This window comes from Rana temporaria, chromosome 4 (assembly GCF_905171775.1).
Source record: "Rana temporaria chromosome 4, aRanTem1.1, whole genome shotgun sequence".
NCBI lineage: Eukaryota > Metazoa > Chordata > Amphibia > Anura > Ranidae > Rana > Rana temporaria.
The window spans coordinates 358,026,629-358,045,441 of record NC_053492.1 but is presented as its reverse complement, the minus strand read 5'-3'; the positions used below and the strand labels follow the sequence as shown (position 1 = coordinate 358,045,441).

The following is an 18,813-nucleotide window of genomic DNA, read 5'->3' as shown; positions in this document are numbered from 1 at the left end:
ATATAGCTGCAATAAAATGTTAAACAAGAGGTTAAAGATCAAACTATCAATAATGTTACCTTTACAAATCTTTTTAAAATTAGTATTCTCTTGTGGGTGCCCTGGAATACGACACTGGAATCGATATTGCCAAAACTCACTAAACCACGGATTTCGAGAATTATTATCCAAGCGCAGATTCAGAAAATACTCATCAAAGGACTTCACCTCTGGTGAACGAAGCTTCATAGTAATTCCACCACTGGCTTCAGCTTCATAGCCATCTATAACTTCATCTCTGTCTGCCCAGCCATCACTAAAAGAAATATAAACAAAAACACTTCATAAATACGTAAAGACCAAATACATAAGTCAAAAAAGCTGTAAGCTGACACAGTTGTATGGTTAATGTAATGCAGAATTTATTACAGAAAGTGAATAATTGGTCAGTATTTCTATTAGTGGGAGTATTTATCGCGTCCAAAAAATATAATACAAGATTTAAAGTAAACTTCATACAGTGTTGTTGGTGTGGACTGCTTCCATCCCACTGGATAATCCGCACACAAAAAATGCAGAGGCAGAGGGTGCACCAGTCAGGCAGAATAATTTTTACTTATTAAAATCTTTACAATAACTCTGAAGTTCACTGATAGTCTGCTGAATACTACTACAAACTTGTTAGGTTCTTCCATTTAAATATATGGGAAATAAACACACAGGGCCAGATTCATGAAGCACTTACACCGTTTTTTTGGTAGATGCACGGCGTGCAGATTTGCGCCGGCGGATCGCTGCGCCTTACCCAGAGAACCAGATTACGCCTCCAAATAGACCTCATCGCCTCGGTGTAACCTTTCCACGCCGGCGCGGCGTTGGCGCAGATTTACGCTGGTCGGATCTGGCGCGGCCATGTTTTTTGTGTTTTAAATATGCAAATGAGGTTTTTGGGCCGATTCATCAACTTAAGCTTGACCGGCGCAGGCTACTCCCGGTGAGCGGAGCTGAAATTTCCGGTGCAAAGTTACACCTCATAAAAGCAGGGGTAACTTTGCACCAAACTTGCAGAGGTCAGCTGGAGAGCAGCTAAAGCAGCAGCGTTACAAAAGAACTGAGCAACAACACTTGCTGGACAACACATAGAGGCGGTCCCCATGTTGGGAGAGGCCCTCAATAATGACAGCCCTCTCCTCTGGGCTGAAATTGGTCATCCGCCCACCTGAGGATTCCTCATCAGCCATAACTGCCCCACCACAATGCAAACGACCTAGCTTAGAAAAAAAAAAGCTTCAGTACATTTGCATCTGCAGGGCGGAAGTCTGGGCCGGTTCATGGACTGGGCTTTGGTAGTGGGTCGGCGTAGCTCAGGGATCATGCCGGGGCGCAGTTCTGAGCATGTGCAGATTGGGGCATTTACCCCTGGATGTCACTGAGCATGTGCGGTCTAAGATGCTCCCCGGCGTGACCCCTGCGCCATGGTCGGCACTTCATTAGCATAGGGTGACTCCCAGTTGGCCTTACCCCGCCTTACGCCGTCTAAAATCCGCCCCGCTGGGGCATCGTAGACAAAAAAAGTTTCTTGAATCACCTAACTGCCTCTCCGCGCTGGACCGGTGTAGTCTAAAAATGATGCACCACGCCGGTGCAAATCTGCACCATTGTTCATGAATCTGGCCCACAGTCTGAGTGCTCAAAAGATGTAGGCATTGTCGGTGCTTCTTCCACAGTGACAACAAACAGCGGAGGAATTGCTGTCATGGCTATGCCGTTCCATAGTCCTTAGAGGAGACACTGGGGTAGAAGGTAACAATGCTCCTGCAATTTTAAGCAGTGACCTTACAGAGTTGTCAGCCCTCTGCCCTCTGCAAGAAAGTGAGGTCAGCACAAAAACTCTGGCATAAGCAACCAGTAAGAACAGCTGGAAGTAAAAATAACTGAGTTTGGTAATCTCTAAAGTCCCATTAAACCCAGACAATGAAAAACTCTCATTACATTCTATATAACAGTGTGTTCATTACTCATAAAGCCACTAAAGCATTTGTCTTGTGTAGAGTAAAATATACCTGGTTGATCCTGCCTTCGAACAGTCAAACAATGCAGCGCTCTACAAGGAAATATCCTAGATTTCATTTGCAGTCCACAGGAGGGTGCTCAGGCTACCTGTGCTACATGTCCTTATGACAGCAAGTAATCAGTAGGGATGAGTTCGACTCGAACATCGTATGTTTGATCATTTGTCGAAACACGAACAACACGGGGCGTTCGTGCCAAATTCGAGTTACGTTTCACAGACCATAATTCACTGTGGCATCGCTGGCTGATGATTGGCCAACCATGCACTATGACCCGTATGCTTGGCCAATCACAGCTTGCAAAAAACGGAGAGCCATAATTGGTCAAAGCCAGGGTGGCTTTGGCCAATTATGGCTCAGGGGGTTTAGTACACGGCCCACACTATAAAAGGCCACCTGCAGGTCGGCCTTGTGTAGTGTGTTGCAGTGGTTGAGAGGACAGAGAGAGTGTAATTTTTTGCAGGTTGATAGAGCAGGCAGGCAGGCAGGCTAGTCAGTTAATGTTACAGTGTGTAGAGGATATATATACATCCCAGGTGTTGTACATATATTTTTACACTGTATAGTTTAGCTAGATCAGTTCTTCCTAATTTACTGGCAGGCAGGTGATTGTGCTAGCTGCAGAATTCTTACATGGTTTATTGCCTGTGTCCTCTGTAGTTTGCACCTAAAGCTACTTGGTGTGTACTGGCCGTGTGCTCTGTAGTTTGCACCTAAAGATTCAGGAGCAGTAATTTTAATGATGCTTAAATTAAAAAAATAAATAAATGAAAAATTCCTTTAAATATTGTATCTGCTGGGTGTCTATAGTATGCCAGTGAAAATGTCTTTGAGAACCTGGGTCTTGCCCGAGGGAACATGTATCAATGGAAAAAAAGTTTTAAAAACGGTTGTTTTTTCAGGAGTCCTGAAAAAAAACGACAGCTTTTAAAACTTTTTTCCATTGATACATGTTCCCTGGGGCAAGACCCAGGTTCTCAAAGACGTTTTACGACAATAACTTGCATATTAGGCTTTAAAATTAGCACTTTTGAATTCAAATGTTTGAGTCCCATATACGTCAATGGGGTTCTAAATGTTTGCGCGAACGTTCGGTCTGTTCGAAAGGTTCTGGTGCGAACCGAATGGGGGGTGTTCGGCTCATCCCTAGTAATCAGCAAATTCCAATAGAAGAAGCCAGCACTCCAAATCCTTAGTAAATGGTTTATTAGGTATACATAAAAGGGTACAAGGGGCTAACATTTTGGTACAACCACCTTGATCACAGCTCAAACATTAAAATCAGAATCAAGAATATATAGAGAGACGGAGGACTCCACCCACCATGCAGGCAATCAAACAATCAGCCACTGAAATCAACCTGTTGATTGGACAATATGCCACCAGATCACATGTCTAATGAGAGGATACACCACCATTAAACAAAGGAAAGAACAAACATCTTTTATCAAGCAAAAAAATAAAACTTGTTACTAGTTTTGCTTAATATAACATGTTTGTTCTTTTCTTTGTTTTATGGTGTTTCCCCTCATTAGACAAGCGATCTGGTGGCATATTGTCCAATCAACAGGTTGATTTCAGTAGCCGATTGTTTGATTGCCTGCCCGGTGGGTGGAGTCTCCAATCTCTATATATTTTTGATTCTCATTTTAATGTTTGAGCTGTCATCAATGCGGTTGTGCCGAAACGTTGGCCCCTTTTACCCATTTATGTGTACCTAATAAACCATTTACTAAGGATTTGGAGTGCCGGCTTCTTTTAATGGAATTCGCTGATCAAAGCCTTCAGCCGTTCCTCCCATATTCTCTGTGTCCCCCATCACAGACTTAAATTGTGTAGATCAGTTGGTGTCGTCTTCTGAGCATGCTCAAATTTCAGTTCCCTTCTAAGCTCTTAATTTCCACCTTTTTATTAACTGTACAGTACATTTGACTATACAGTATACTCCCCTCTCCCCTCTTCCATGTCCTCCTATTGCTAAACACTTTGGGGGCAGGATTTAATATGTTAATTAATAACATTCTTTAAGAGACTCACAGAAACACTTCTTTTTAATATACAATCAGTACTAATTATATCAAATGTAATTGCTAATTCATGTAAAGTAAAAAGAAAAGCCTTGGATGCAGATGCCATCTGAACAAAATGAAAGCTAGTGTCATTCATCGTTGACTCCACTATGCAAATGCACAAACAATACACATTCGCTATTAAATGAAGCTTTATAGGGAGGTATAAAACAGTTTTTTGGAATTTTTTTAAATTTCATTTGGATTGCTTTTCTAAAAAATATATATATTTTTTGTAATTAAACTTTCACAGCACCAAACAGGGCTGGCCAGACACAGTCTCACACTGCAGAGAGCATACATCAGCAGGGTAATAGAATCCCCTCAAAGATCTTTCCCTGCAGATGCCAAAGAACAGGGAAAGATTGCGTGTCCACACAATAGCTCTTCAGGAATAAGGTACTTAGAGGATTAAAAAAAGAAATACAGTGGCATGATATAAACTATTTATGAATGAATTATGGCAATTAACACTTCTCTGTTTAGTATCACTTTTAGCAATGTACAATAAATAGCAGGAACTATTTTTTTGCCTGGAGATATGTTTTAAAATCTATATTAACCACTTCCATACAGGGCATTTTCACCCCCTTCCTGCCCAGACCAATTTTTAGTTTTCAGCGCTGTTGCAATTTGAATGACAATTGTGCGGTCATGCAACACTGTACCCAAATGAAATCTTTATGTCCCGTCCCCCCCACAAATAGAGCTTTCGTTTGGTGGTATTTAACCAGTTAACAACCGCCCTATAGACGAAATACGTCTACAAGGCGGTTGCTTAACTCCGGGAGGACATCCATGGACGTCCTCCCAGAATCGCGCTCCCGCGCGCCCTCTGGGGCGCGCACATGGGAATCTCCGTGACCGCCGGGTCCCCCGGACCCGGCGGATCACGGATCACGGTAAATCGCCGCTGATAGCGGCGGTTTACCACGTGATCACTCCGTCCAATGACGGAGCGATCACTAGTAAACAAACCGGCGTCATGTGATGACGCCGGTTCCTCCCTCCCCTCTCTGTACCGAACGGTACAGTGTGTGAGAGGAGAGGGGGAGAGCGGAAGCAGCAGCAGCTGCTGCTGTGGGCTGGATCTGTGACAAATGTAGTCACAGATCCAGCCATCCATCCCTCCCTGTGCAATACTCTGCAATAACACCCCATACTGTGCAATACCCCCCATACTCTGCAATAACCCCCATACTCTGCAATACCCCCCATACTCTGCAATGCCCCAAAATACTCTGCAATACCCCACAATACTCTGCAATACCCCACAATACCCTGCAACGTCGCCTAAGGGGATTCTTAGGTAGCGACGTTTGGCGCCATTCCACGAGCGTGTTCAATTTTGAAGGGTGACATATTGGGTATCTATTTACTCGGCGTAACTTCATCTTTCACATTTATGCAAAAGAATGAAGAAAAAATACTAAATTTGCTAAATCAAAGAAAAATTCATTTTTTTTACAGAATGTTCAGTCTTTTTTCTCTTATAGCGCAAAAAATAAAAAACCCAACGGTGATTAAATACCACCAAAAGAAAGCTCTATTTGTGTGGAAAAAAGGCCGAAAATTTCATTTGGGTACAATGTTGTATGACTGAGTAATTGTCATTCAAATTGTGAGAGCACCGAAAGCTGAAAATTGTTCTGGTTATTAAGTGGGTTTACGTGCCCAGTGGTCAAGTGGTTAATCATCTCTGCGGTTTTTATTTTTAGCGCTCTAAACAAAAGAAGATAATAAATATAAAAAAAAAATAAAAAAATAATGTTTTCCTCAGTTTAGACCGATACATATTCTTCTACATATTTTTTGGGGGAAAAAAATCGCAATAAGCGTATATTGATTGGTTTGCGCAAAAGTTATAGCGTCTACAAAATAGGGGATAGATTTATGGCATTTTTTTTTATTTTTTTTTACTAGTAATGGAGGCGATCTGAGATTTTTATTGTGACCGTGACATTGCGGCGGACATATCGGACACTTTTGACACGTTTTTCGGACCATTCACATTTATACAGCGATTAGTGCTATAAAACTGCACTGATTACTGTGTAAATGTGACTGGCAGGGAAGGGGTTAACACTGGGGGCGCTGAAGGGGTTAATATGTTCCCTGGGAGTGATTCTAACTGTAGGGGGGAGGGGGACTCACAAGGGGAGGAGACCGATGTGTGTTCCTCTGTACTGGGAACACACATCGGTCTCCTCACCTCTGACAGGAGGTGGATCTGTGTGGCCGCGATCAAAAGGACGTCATATGATGTCCACTCTGAGGGACAGACAGTTCCTGCCGACGTCATATTATTATGGCTCGGTAGGGAACTGGTTAAGCAATCAGAATAAACAATCATTCAAAGGATAAATACACCTTTTAAAAATAAAAATAAACAAAATGCACATCTTTAGCAGCTACTTTGAGCCTGTGAAGCATTGCACTCCTGCAGACTTGTCTGTGTGTTTGTCTGCTCGCATCTCGTAAGGCCAAGCAGATACACACTGACAGGAAGAGACAATGAACTACCAAAGCGCTCAACAGTGCCACGGTAGCTCATTGAAATTACAAGCCAACAGCCGCAAAGACTGTTGGTACTTGTAGTTTCCCATTCACAGAGCATCCTTTAAAATGATTGTAAACCCTTTTTAGCAACTTTATGCTATAGGTAAGCCTATATTAAGGCTTACCTTTAGCTACCCAGGATATCTTCTAAACCTGTACGGTTTAGGAGATATCCCCCTGTGTCTGCATGTGCCAAACTCATAGGCACATGCGCACTAGGGCAAACTGAAGCAATGGCACCTATGAGCCGTTGCTTCAGTCTTCGTGCCGTTACCGGCGGCTCCCACGCTCATGCCTCACATCGAAGCCCCTGCAGCCATCCTCGTCTCCCCCTCCAGCCACCGCTGTGATTGGCCGGAGCCGCGATACCTGGAAGCAAGCCCCAGGCAACATTTCGGCAGCTGGAGGGAGAGACGAGGACGGCTGCAGGGGCTTCAATGTGAGGTAAGTAATTCATAATGTACTAGTATGCTATGCATACTAGCTCATTATGCCTTTGTCTTTCAGTTTTGTTTTTCTTTAGGTTTACTTCCTATTTAAGGACCTCAAGAACCCTGCTCAGAGCTTGTTTAACACTTATTTAAACTTTGGATAGAGCAAAAGAGTTGGAACTCAATTTTCTCGTGTAATCACTGTCACTAGAACTGAATGTGAGGGAATATCCAGAATTTGGAGTTGTCAGCCCAACAGGAAAATAAATGGGGACATATTTTTGGGTGTCCAATAGGTAATTTCTCTCAATTTGGAGAGATTTCTTCTCACTTAAGGGTTAATTTACTAAAGGCAAATAGGCTGTGCACTTTGCAGTTACTCCGGAGCTCAGTAAATGGGGTAAAGCTTCACTTTGCAAGGGATATCCAATCACAGGCAAGGGGGAAAAAAAATTCATTTTTGCTTGCACATGATAGGATGATGGAAGTCAGCAGAACTTCTGCTCATTTACTAAGCTCTGGGGCAACTGCTCTTGCAGAGTGCCATTTTATTTGCCTTTAGTAAATCAACCACTTACTGTTGTGTATACAGGACAGGAAATCATGGGAAATCTCGACACAGATGGCAGGGGTTTTACCGATTCCCTACCCTATCCAAAAAAAAGAAAACCTTTGCCTTTAGATATACTTTAATGCTTTTTAAAAGTTTACTGAATCTAATTCTCTTCCTAGTAGTTTTTAAAGACTAAGGCCCCGTACACACGACCAGTTTCCTCGGCAGAATTCAGCTTCCGACCGAGTTTCTGGCTGAATTCTGCCGAGGAAACTGGTCGTGTGTACACTTTCGGCCGAGGAAGCCGACGAGGAGCTCGACGAGGAAATAGAGAACATGTTCTCTATTTCCTCGTTGTTCTATGGGAGCTCTCCTCCCGCCGAGCTCCTCGGCGGCTTCAGGGCTGAACTGGCCGAGGAACTCGATGTGTTTGGCACGTCGAGTTCCTCGGCCGTGTGTACGAGGCCTAAGATTAGTAAATGTTGACAGCTTTCCACACTTTCCACACTGCGCTCCATCTTTTCATCTTGAAAATTTTTACGCTATTGTCTTTTCACTGTTTGTGCTTTCTATTTTCACTCGCTTCTTACAATTCTTTCCACATATTAGGAATTCAAGTTTTATTCCTTACAAGAAAAAAAAAAAAACAGCAGGTCTACTTAAGTGCCAACCCTGCGTCTCTTTGTTGCTTTAATGTTATGATCACCTGCAGGAGAGAAGATGAGAACCCCTATGTAAGTTCCAAGTCAATCCAAGGACATACATCAGGGGTCTACCTATTTATGGAAATCTGTTAAGCATAAACTCACTTGAAGAAATTTTTCCACTGGAAATAAATACCTTTAAAAAATGGTTTTAATGAGAAAACATGAAAGAATATTTACATTTCTTGGTGCCTGTACTTTACACCTGTTAGCAGATTGTGTATAATAAAATTACAAAGTAACTTTAATAATGTTTTTAAGGTTTTATTATGTAAGAAGTGACTGTATAGATCCAGTTTTCATTTTGTTGTATCTGTCTTTATTTTATTTTATAAGGGGCAAATTTAAAAACAGCAAAATCATGATTAGTTTTTTGTTCAGTTTATAGCAAAAATATTTATTTTGATGTTTTTTTCGATTTTTAGAGCTGTGTATAAATTTTAACATCGGTAATGCTAATTTAGCAGAACTTTGATTTCAGATATTTTCACTCCTGTTCTTGTTGTATTATTATAACTTAACAACAACAGAAATATGGGCCTGATCCACAAAAGGGATACACCGGCGTATCTACTGATACGCCATCGTATCCCTGTTTCTATCTATGGAACTGATCCACAGAATCAGTTTCTCATAGATAGGCAGAAGATCCGACATGTGTAAGGGACTTACACTGTCGGAACTTAGGATGCAGTACCGCAGCCGCCGCTGGGGACATTTCTCGTCGAAATCCAGCGTCGGGTATGCAAATTAGCACTTACGGAGATCCACCAAGCTTTTACGCTTCGTTTTTTCTCCGTAAGTATTAGTTTGCCGTCGCAAAATTACGGCTGCTTTTACAAGGTGTAAATTTTATTTTTTTTCCCGCCGCAACTCTTTTTTTTTTTTTTTTTTACGCCCGTCGCGATTCTCAAAACCCGGCGCAACCTAAATCCGCGGTACGTCCGGCGCGGGAGCGCTCCTAATTTAAATGGGACTCGCCCCATTAGATTAGGCACGCCTTGCGCCGGACGGATTTAAGTTACACCGCTCAAAATTTCTAGGTAAGTGCTTTGTGGATCAGGCACGTAGGTAGAGATTTTGCGGCGGTGTAACTTAAATAGGAAAATTTAAGTTACGGCCGCACTTTGTGGATCAGGCCCTATATTTGTATTGTTTGAAAGCAAAAAAAATGCCAGAATTGACATTGAAGAGTGACAAAGGGCAGCTTTTCCACGTTTCTTCTCCTTAAAAACTTTTTATGTTCAAATTGATTACCACACCAGTTGAACTGGTAAAGGAGCTCCTTTGACTTCTTACTAGTTTAGTATAAGCCTCCTTCTAAAGTCACATGTCACAATACTAAAAAGCTAGTGGCCAGCATTTCAATTACCGTATTTATCGGCGTATAATGCACACTTTTTTCCCCTTAAAATCAGGGGAAAATCGCGGGTGCGCGTTATACACCGATAATATACCGAGCGCAGTACACTCGGGTACACTCGGCTAGGCTCTGCCACGCTCGGCTCCGCTCGTGGTCATGCCCTGTGCCACCTCCTAGCCTTTATGCGAGAGGAGCCGAGCCTAGCTGAGTGTACCCGAGTGTACTGCGCTCGGTATATGTCGGCGGCGACGCTCAGAGACAGCGCGCAAGATTCAAATAAAGGAGGATTCGGCACAGTCGAGGGGAGGGAGTCCTGTGCAGTACTTTTATAAAATGTTGATAGGCCACGAGAAAAGGCAAATTTAAGAGCCGGTAATGGCCGTGGCTGAGCGCTACAACTCCGTCATTAGTCTATAGAGAACTCGTCTTCATCTCCAACACGGATCAATAGCCAGAACACGCGGGCCTCTGGTAAGCGATGTGGCAGCAGTTATCCCAGTCACCTCCTGACACCTCCATCTGCCCACAGTCAATGACAACGGGTAAGACACCGACGAGGGGCATTCAAACTGTAAGTACGGTAATTCATTTTTTTCCTGAAATTTCCCTTCTAGACTTGGGGTGCGCGCTATACGCCAGTGCGCGCTATACCCAGATAAATACGGTACTATAAATACTGTACAGGCACCAAGAAATGTAAATATTCTTTCATGTATTCTCATTAAAACCATTTTTTAAAGGTGTTTATTTCCAGTGGAGTTTATGCTTAACAGATTTCCATAAATAGGTAGACCCCTGAAGGCCCAAGCTGCCTTGTGACCTGGCGCCATCTGGTGGTGGCCGTTGGCATTACAAGTAAAACAGCAGTTCTAATGTGTGTTCTTTTACTGTTTTCACTGCCATCTCCTTCCCTCTAATTAGAACCCCCAAACATTATGAATATTTTTTTATTCTAACACCCTAGAGAATAAAATGGCGATCGTTGCAATACTTTCTGTCACGCCGTATTTGCGCAGCGGTCTTACAAGCGCACTATTTTGGGGGAAAACATACACTTTTTTTAATTAAAAAAAAGACAACAGTAAAGTTATCCCAATTTTGTTTTTATATTCTAAAAGATAATGTTACGCCAAGTAAATTGATACCCAACATGTCACGCTTCAAAATTGCATCCGCTCATGGAATGCCGATAAACTTTTACCCTTTAAAATCTCCATAGGCGTCGTTTAAAAAAATCTACAAGTTGCATGTTTTGAGTTACAGAGGAGGTCTAGAGCTAGAATTATTGCTCTCGCTCTAACGATCACAGCGATACCTCACATGTGTGGTTTGAATACCGTTTACATATGCGGGCGCTACTCACGTATGTGTTCGCTTCTGCGCGCTAACTTGGCGGCACGGGCGCATTTTCTGGCTCCTAACTTTATCTGGCTCCTAGATTCCAAGCAAATTTGTCAAACCCTGGTTTAAGGCATTCCCCGAGCATGTTATTTAAAGGAATTCAGTATTTTTTATGTTTTACTTTAAGCATTATTGAAAAAGCTGTTTTTTTTTTATCTTCTTTTTCAATAACACATGTCCCCCGAGGCAGTGGTAAGCTATCCATGCTCTTGGTTTGACCTTCTCCATTAGCTTTGAAAATGGACAGAACTGATTTTAAGGATTCTCCTCTCATTAACCTAAATGGGGTTCACATCATTGTTTGCAAATTTGCAGACTTTAGGACATGTTTGCCGAACATGCCTGCAAATTTAACCCAAGCACATTCGCCCATCATGCCCATCATTAGCTACTACTTTAAATCAAAAAACATGCAGCACACATCTTAAGAAACGTACAAGATGATGAGAAACCTTGCTGTGTAACCCCCTGTACACACCTCTGTAAGGAAAATGCTACAATCAATATACCATTTTACATTGCCCCAGGCTTACAGGACTCCTGGTGTGCAACAAGCTAACATTAATTTTGCTCTTCACAGCCTCTGCTGAACAAGGGTTTCAAGTAATTTTAATTATGTGTAAAAGAGCTCAAGCCATTAACTTTAATCAAATGAATGCTTTTAAAATCAGTCTTCAATGAAGGAGAAATTATAAAAGGCAGGGAGGAAATATATCACTACAAATTGCTGAGTACTTACACAGATTGCTTTGTGTACTGCATTCTATTTTATGCTTCTGTTCTCTTCGGAAATACATTGAATATAAAAGCCTGTCAGCTTTCTAAACTGTTTTTATTGGAATACACATTATTGTTAGCTGTTAATCGCCATAACTACATGTGAAATATTAATTGCCCGTAAGTGTAACCCTTCCATTGTTAGCGTATTTATTTCATATGTAAATGTAATTGTTTCTGTAAGCATTCCTGTGTTGTTATATTTATGCAACCTTCATAAGATAGTGAGAATCTGTTTTTTTTTTTTAATTAAAATTCAAAATGCTAAATTGACAGTTATTACGGCAACATGTCTCCTAGTGAAGAAGTTAAAAAACTGACTACTCAGACAGACATTTTGTGACACAGGACAGAGCAGTGGACATATATTTCTGTAGCATTGACCCAGTGTATCCATGAATGAATGAATGACTTGTATAGCGCTACAAATGCGAACTTAATCGCCTCTGGGTGCTTTTCCAGCCAGTGTCTGCTTGGCTGGTGCGGTCATTTTACCCCGTAGGATCTCGACACGCTAGGGTCCAGCCATCCAGCCATCCTGTTCCTGAACTCAGGACTAAAGAGATGCAGCTGCTGGCAGAAGGTCTGGGTACATGAGGGGGAGTTCTACCCAATGAGTTTGCAACAATAAACTGATGTGTAAGATGGAGTGGTAAGACCTACATACACACATCCAAATGATTCAGCAAAAGGAAAGACAAAAACCGTGCTTAATACAAAATGACCGCTCTCTGAAACAGTACTAGCTTTATTATCCTATCTCCCCTTAACCAATTGAGTAGAGCAGGGGTCTCCAAACTTTGCAAACAAAGGGCCAGTTTATTGTCCTTAGGACTTTACGAGAGCTGGATTGTGGCCAGTTGGAGCAGAAAATATCCCGGTCCCGGCATCACTGGGAATAAATATGGCCTAGAGTTTGGTGCTCAGTAGGAGGAGGCGTAGTGCTCCTATTAGTAGGAGGAATAGTATCCCATCATTGGTATTAGTGATAGAAATACTGCCCTCTTGATGGTGTCAGTAGGAGGAATAGTGCCTCATATCAGTGGGGGGAATAGTGCCCCAAGGGCCGGATAAAGGCTAGTAAAGGGCCACATCTGGCCCTAGGGTTAGGAGACCCCTGGTGTAGAGTATAAAGGCTTCATAGGATGGTTGAATGTTTAGACATGACCCAACTAGGCTTGGGATGTTGTCTAAGGACCAATATGAGGTTTTGTGAATTGCACCATTCTAAAGCGGAGCTCCAGGCTCCTCCCAAAAAAGTTTAACGTCAGCACCTAAAAATACTATAACTGCTGACTGCTGCGGAACACTTACCTGCCCCTGGATCCAGCGATGTTCTCACCTAAATTAATTCTTCAAATCGGTTTTGGGTGCAGGCGTCAGCATCTAAAGTAAGAGAAACAGGAGGTGAAGCCTCGTGGCTTCACAGCCAGTTTCCTACTGCACATGTGTGAGTCTCGCTGCTCCTTATGAATGGTCCAGTAGTCTTCTGGGGCCTGGGATGCGCTCCTGAAGACTGCAGGGGAAGGAGGGTGGGCTAACTTTCCATCTCAGTTTGCTGTGGTGATCTGACAACGGGTACCTGTCAAGACCAGATACCCATTCCCCCTCCCCCAAAAAGTGCCAAATGTGGCAGTGGAGAGGGGGGGGGGGGGTGCAATCAAGCGGATCTTCTTTTTTTAGATCGCTTTGTTGCATTAAAGGGGTTGTAAAGGTAAAAAAAAAAAAATCCTAAATAGTTTCCTTTACCTTAGTGCAGTCCTCCTTCACTTACCTCATCCTTCGATTTTGCTTTTAAATGTCCTTATTTCTTCTGAGAAATCCTCACTTCCTGTTCTTCTGTCTGTAACTCCACACAGTAATGCAAGGCTTTCTCCCTGGTGTGGAGTGTCGTGCTCGACCCCTCCCCTGGAATACAGGAGAGTCAGGACACCCACTAACACACAGCTCCTTTCTCTGCAATGTAGAGAGTGTGCTGACTCTCCTGTTGTCCAAGGGAGGGGGCAAGCACGACACTCCACACCAGGGAGAGTGAGGATTTCTCAGAAGAAATAAGGACATTTAAAAGTAAAATCGAAGGATGAGGTAAGTGAAGGAGGACTGCACTAAGGTAAAGGAAACTATTTAGGAAAAACATTTTTTACCTTTACAACCCCTTTAAAAGAAAATGGCATTAGTGTCCTAGCCACTACTACAACTGCTTCTTTGCATCCCCAGATGCTTATCCAGGGAAAGATGACAAATCCAACTCTTCTCAGCACTCTTTACATGCACTGTAACATCGCTCCTCCATTTACCTCTGATAAGCATACAGGGGCAGATCCACAGAGCAAGTACGCTGGCGTATCTACTGATATGCCGGCGTACTTTCAAATTTCCCACGTCGTATCTTTAGTTTGAATCCTCAAACCAAGATACGACGGCTTCTGGGTTCGATCCGACAGGCGTACGGCTTCGTACTCCTTCGGATCGTAGATGCAATACTTTGGCGCCCGCTGGGTGGAGTTTGCGTCGTTTTCCGCGTTGGGTATGCAAATTAGCGATTTACGTCGATCCACGAACGTACGCGCGGCCGTCGCATTTTCTAACGCCGTCTGTAGTCGGCTTTTTCCGGCGTATAGTTAAAGCTGGTATTTTGCGGCGTATAGATAGAATTGCGATGTTAAGTATGGCCGTCGTTCCCGCGTCGAAATTAGAATTTTTCTTTTTTGCGTAAGTCGTCCGTGAATAGGGATGGACGTAACTCACGTCTAAGTTAAAAAAAATGATGTCGTTGTGGCGTCATTTTGCGCAAAGCACGGCGGGAAATTTCTGGACGACGCATGCGCATTTCATTCGGCGCGGGGACGCGCTTCATTTAAATGAAACCCGCCCCCAACCCACCCAATTTGAAATCCACCGCCAGAAATACACTACGCCGCCGTAACTTACGGCGCAAAATCTTTGTGGATTTGAAAGTACGCCAGGTAAGGTACGGCGGCGTAGCGTATCTCTGATACGCGCCGCAAGTGTAATTGTATGTGGATCTGGCCCACAGTATTTAATGGCTAAAGACACAAGGGTTGCTTTACTAAGGGCAAATAGACTGTTTGCTTTGCAAAGAAAATATTCACTATGTAAGGGCATTTTCACTGAAAGTGAAGCTCTGATGACTCTCATTGTGCAATCACGTGCAAGTAAAAAATACTGGCTAACTTCCATTATCCAATATTGTGCAAGCAAAATATATATCTTATTTATTTTCCTTAAACATGTTGGGTATTTTAGGCTAAACTTAGGCAAAGTGAACAACCTATCTGCCTCAGTTAGAGAAACAGATCTGGCTATGAAAAGAAGTGCTAAATTCTCTTGGAAGGAAGGACAGAGTACGTGCTGATTTTATTTCTAACAGCATGGAAGGCGTTGAATATGATTGCTGGTTGGTCATCATTAAAGCTTCATTTAAGCTGCAGCCCGCCTGTTGAATTTACTATTTCTCCTGTCTGTAGAAAAAAAAAATTCAATAGGAGTGTTAAGAGAGTGGGCTGTAGCTACACTACTTCCAGAGCAAAAGGAATGCCAGGTAGGTGGGCTGCAGCTGACAGAAGCTAAGCTGCTTTCATGGCAACCAGTGGCTGCATTTTACTCCTACTGCTATACAAGATATAAAACTTTAAATATCTGTACTGTGTTTGTTTGACCAGTTTACGAGGATTTGTAGATTCACAAGAGAAGCCATTAATTTAGAACCAATTATTAATTCTAATCTTCAACTTATCCACTTAGACTTTGTTTCAGGGGCGGACTGACAACTCATGGGGCCCCCGGGCAATAGAAGATTATGGGGCCCCCGGGCTTACAGATGGTGGTCATGAAGCCAGGAGGCATTACAGAGGTGGGGCAGCTAAAATCTCAGGATTTTCACATCAAAAGCATGTCGGTTTTGGACATATCAGGGACAGATGTAAAAAAAACACAGATTTTGACATACTGTCCCTGGTTTTAATGAGCCTGGCAACCCTGGTGGGGCCCCCTAGTGGCATGGGGCCCTCGGGCAGTGCCTGAGTGCCTCAATGGTCAGTCCGCCCTTGCAGTTTGTTTACAGAGATTTCATTTAACAGAATTTAATGAACTGTAGCCATTAATGATTCTCTGTTAATATGTATTCCCTTTGCTTTTTCATACCTGACATTACAATTTTTCCTGGAATAAGAACCCCACATTCCCTACACTGTCACCATTTGAAATGAAATATTACATTGAATCATGGCAGCCAACCATTACCTGAAATCTACTGGAGTTTCATATGTAGCCCTGAAAAACCCATACAACTAGGTGCAGATGTGCATGTCCCCTATCCCAACACTGTATCTTGGCCTAGGCCAACAAGGCCCAGGCCTAGGGCAGCACTTTGCAGGGGGGCAGCATGAAAAGAGTCCCTGCTGGATTACGCTACACTTTTAGGTCTTATGAGGTGGACTGGACTGGGCCCGCAAGACAAATCAGTCTGGGGCCCCCATAAAGAGGTCGCACTGCTGCCAGTATGATAGGAATGGGGTAGACACCAAGGGTCACTGAAGTAAATACTGCAATAATATACAATCTAATAAACTAAACTATATAACTATTCTTCCGAAAGGTGTTCACGGATTCCATCTATCTATTGCATAAATGTATTAATTTGACTATCCCTATATTTAGCTAGTCTACTATGACTCTGATAAACACAAACCCGGACTGGAGTTGAAAAAATACCCGGACTTTTTAATAATTTTTATTTATAAAAACCTAGACATTTTTTACAATTATTTTTTATCTATGAAAGTAAACACACTGCTGTTAAAACAATATCTTTATTTATTTCCCAAGAAAATAGGAATGTGCAAACATCAAATTAACATTAACTTAAAATATACAGAGCATATAATGACCGAGCATCACATATACTTATGACATGCTCTGCACATGGTCTCATCAGCTGTGCTCAAGATGGTATCAGAAGGAGCCATCAGGCTCAGGCAAAAGCCAGCAGCAAAGGAGACTCAAACACTCACACCCACTTGCACCCTGTCCAATGAGATATTGCCCAGCGATAGTCCTTGTAATATATTATTTTGGCCTCTAGGGGCAGCCTTGTCCATGTACCATCTCTAAGAGCTTGTTGATCTTTAGATCTTTGCCATTAATCATCCTGACAGCCATTGCTCTCTTTGAAGCTTGTATCACACCAGGTGAACAAATCTAAAATAATAAAAAAAATACTACAAATAAAAGTGTAAACAATGTCTGGGTTTTTAAAAAAAAAAATTATAAATTGGATTTGAGAAAAAAAAAACGGACTGGAGTTGAAAAATCCGGACTGGCTTTAAAAAAAAAAACAGACTGGGTTTGGAAAAAAAAACGCACTGGAGTTGAAAAAAAATAAACCAGGACTGGATCTGAAAAAAAAGACCGGACTGGAATAAAAAAAAAACCCGGACTGGATTTGAAAAAAAAAGTCTGGAGTTGAAAAACCAGGACTGGATTAAAAAAAAAAACGGACTGGAGTTGAAAAAAACGCAGACTGGAGGTGAAAAAAACCCAGACTGGATTTGAAAAAAACCCAGACTGGATTTAAAATTAAACGGTCTGAAGTTTAAATAAAAACCGGGAATGGCTTTAAAAAAAAACGGACTCTAGTTAAACAAAAAATCCGGACCCTATATTAAAAAAACGGACTGGAGTTGAAAAACCAGGACTGGATTTTGAAAAAAAAACAGATTGGAGTTGAAAAAAAACCCGGACTGGATTTGGAAAAAAAAAAACGGACTGGAGTTATAAAAAAACTCAGACTGGATTTGAAATAAAACGGACTGGAGTTGAAATAAAAACCCGGACTGGTTTTGGAAAAAACAGACTGGAGTTTAAAAAAAGACCCGGAATGGATTTGAAAAAAAAAACGGACTGGAGTTAGAAAAAAACCCGGACTGGATTTGAGAAAAAAAACGGACCGGAGTTGAAAAAATACCCGGACTGGATTTCAAAAAATTTACGGACTGGAGTTGGAAAAAAAAACCCGGACTGTTTTTGAGAAAGAAAACGGACCGGAGTTGAAAAAAAAAACGGACTGGATTTGAAAAAAATCGGACTGGAGTTGAAAAAAAAAATAGGGGTTGCACGAGTCATGCCTAGGGCAGCACAAAACTTAAATACACCACTGCCCTATCCCAAATTGAATCTCAATGTTCAAAATCAGACTTATTTCTGCACAGAAACCAATCAGCTTCCAGGTTTTATTGCCAAAGCCTAATTGGACAAGCTGAGTTTAGAAGCTGATTGGTTTCTCTGCAGAAGTGAGACTGATTTTGTACTCTCCAGCTTTAATAAATGAACCCCATAGGCACAGAGACTGGAAAGGAAATATTGTATCAGGGGTTGAATCAGGGTGGTGGAACAGAGAACACAAAAGTACTTTGCAACAAAGGAGATGTGCACTATGTAGCTGAAGGGTTACTTTGTTTTTGGTGACCCTGCAACATATGTGCCTTAAGAAAAGGTATTTAGGAAATAGTATATATCCAGGGGACACAATACACCAATGTCTCAGGTAAAAAGTTAGAATTATTGCCTAGATATAGAATGTTTTTTGTGGTAATGGCAATTCTAATATATATGAACTGGACCTTGAGACTGTTGATCTAATGACCAGACATTATGCTTATGCAGTAATTACAGTTGAGCTTACAATATAAATAAAATATAAATATTTAATAAAAAATAATTTATTTTTATTCAGTACCATCAAAATGTAAATTAAAGTGTTCACCAATATGTCAAGTACAGCACTAATGCAACATAGATTATTCACACAATACACAGCTTGTTAAAGATGCACTCGCCAACATTTAATCGCATTTCCTTTGCTCAGATATTTCACTTTACATTTT

At 41.9% G+C, this 18,813-nt stretch overlaps 1 protein-coding gene across 1 annotated transcript in view; it reads right to left on the bottom strand.

The window, feature by feature from the left end:
* The window catches only part of GRM1 (glutamate metabotropic receptor 1), a 442,426-nt gene that overhangs the window by 98,222 nt on the left and 325,391 nt on the right, over nt 1-18,813 (bottom strand). Inside the window, exon 3 of the mRNA XM_040350871.1 lies at nt 60-295. Coding sequence (XP_040206805.1) covers nt 60-295 — 236 coding nt within the window. The remainder of the gene's footprint in view (nt 1-59; nt 296-18,813) is intronic.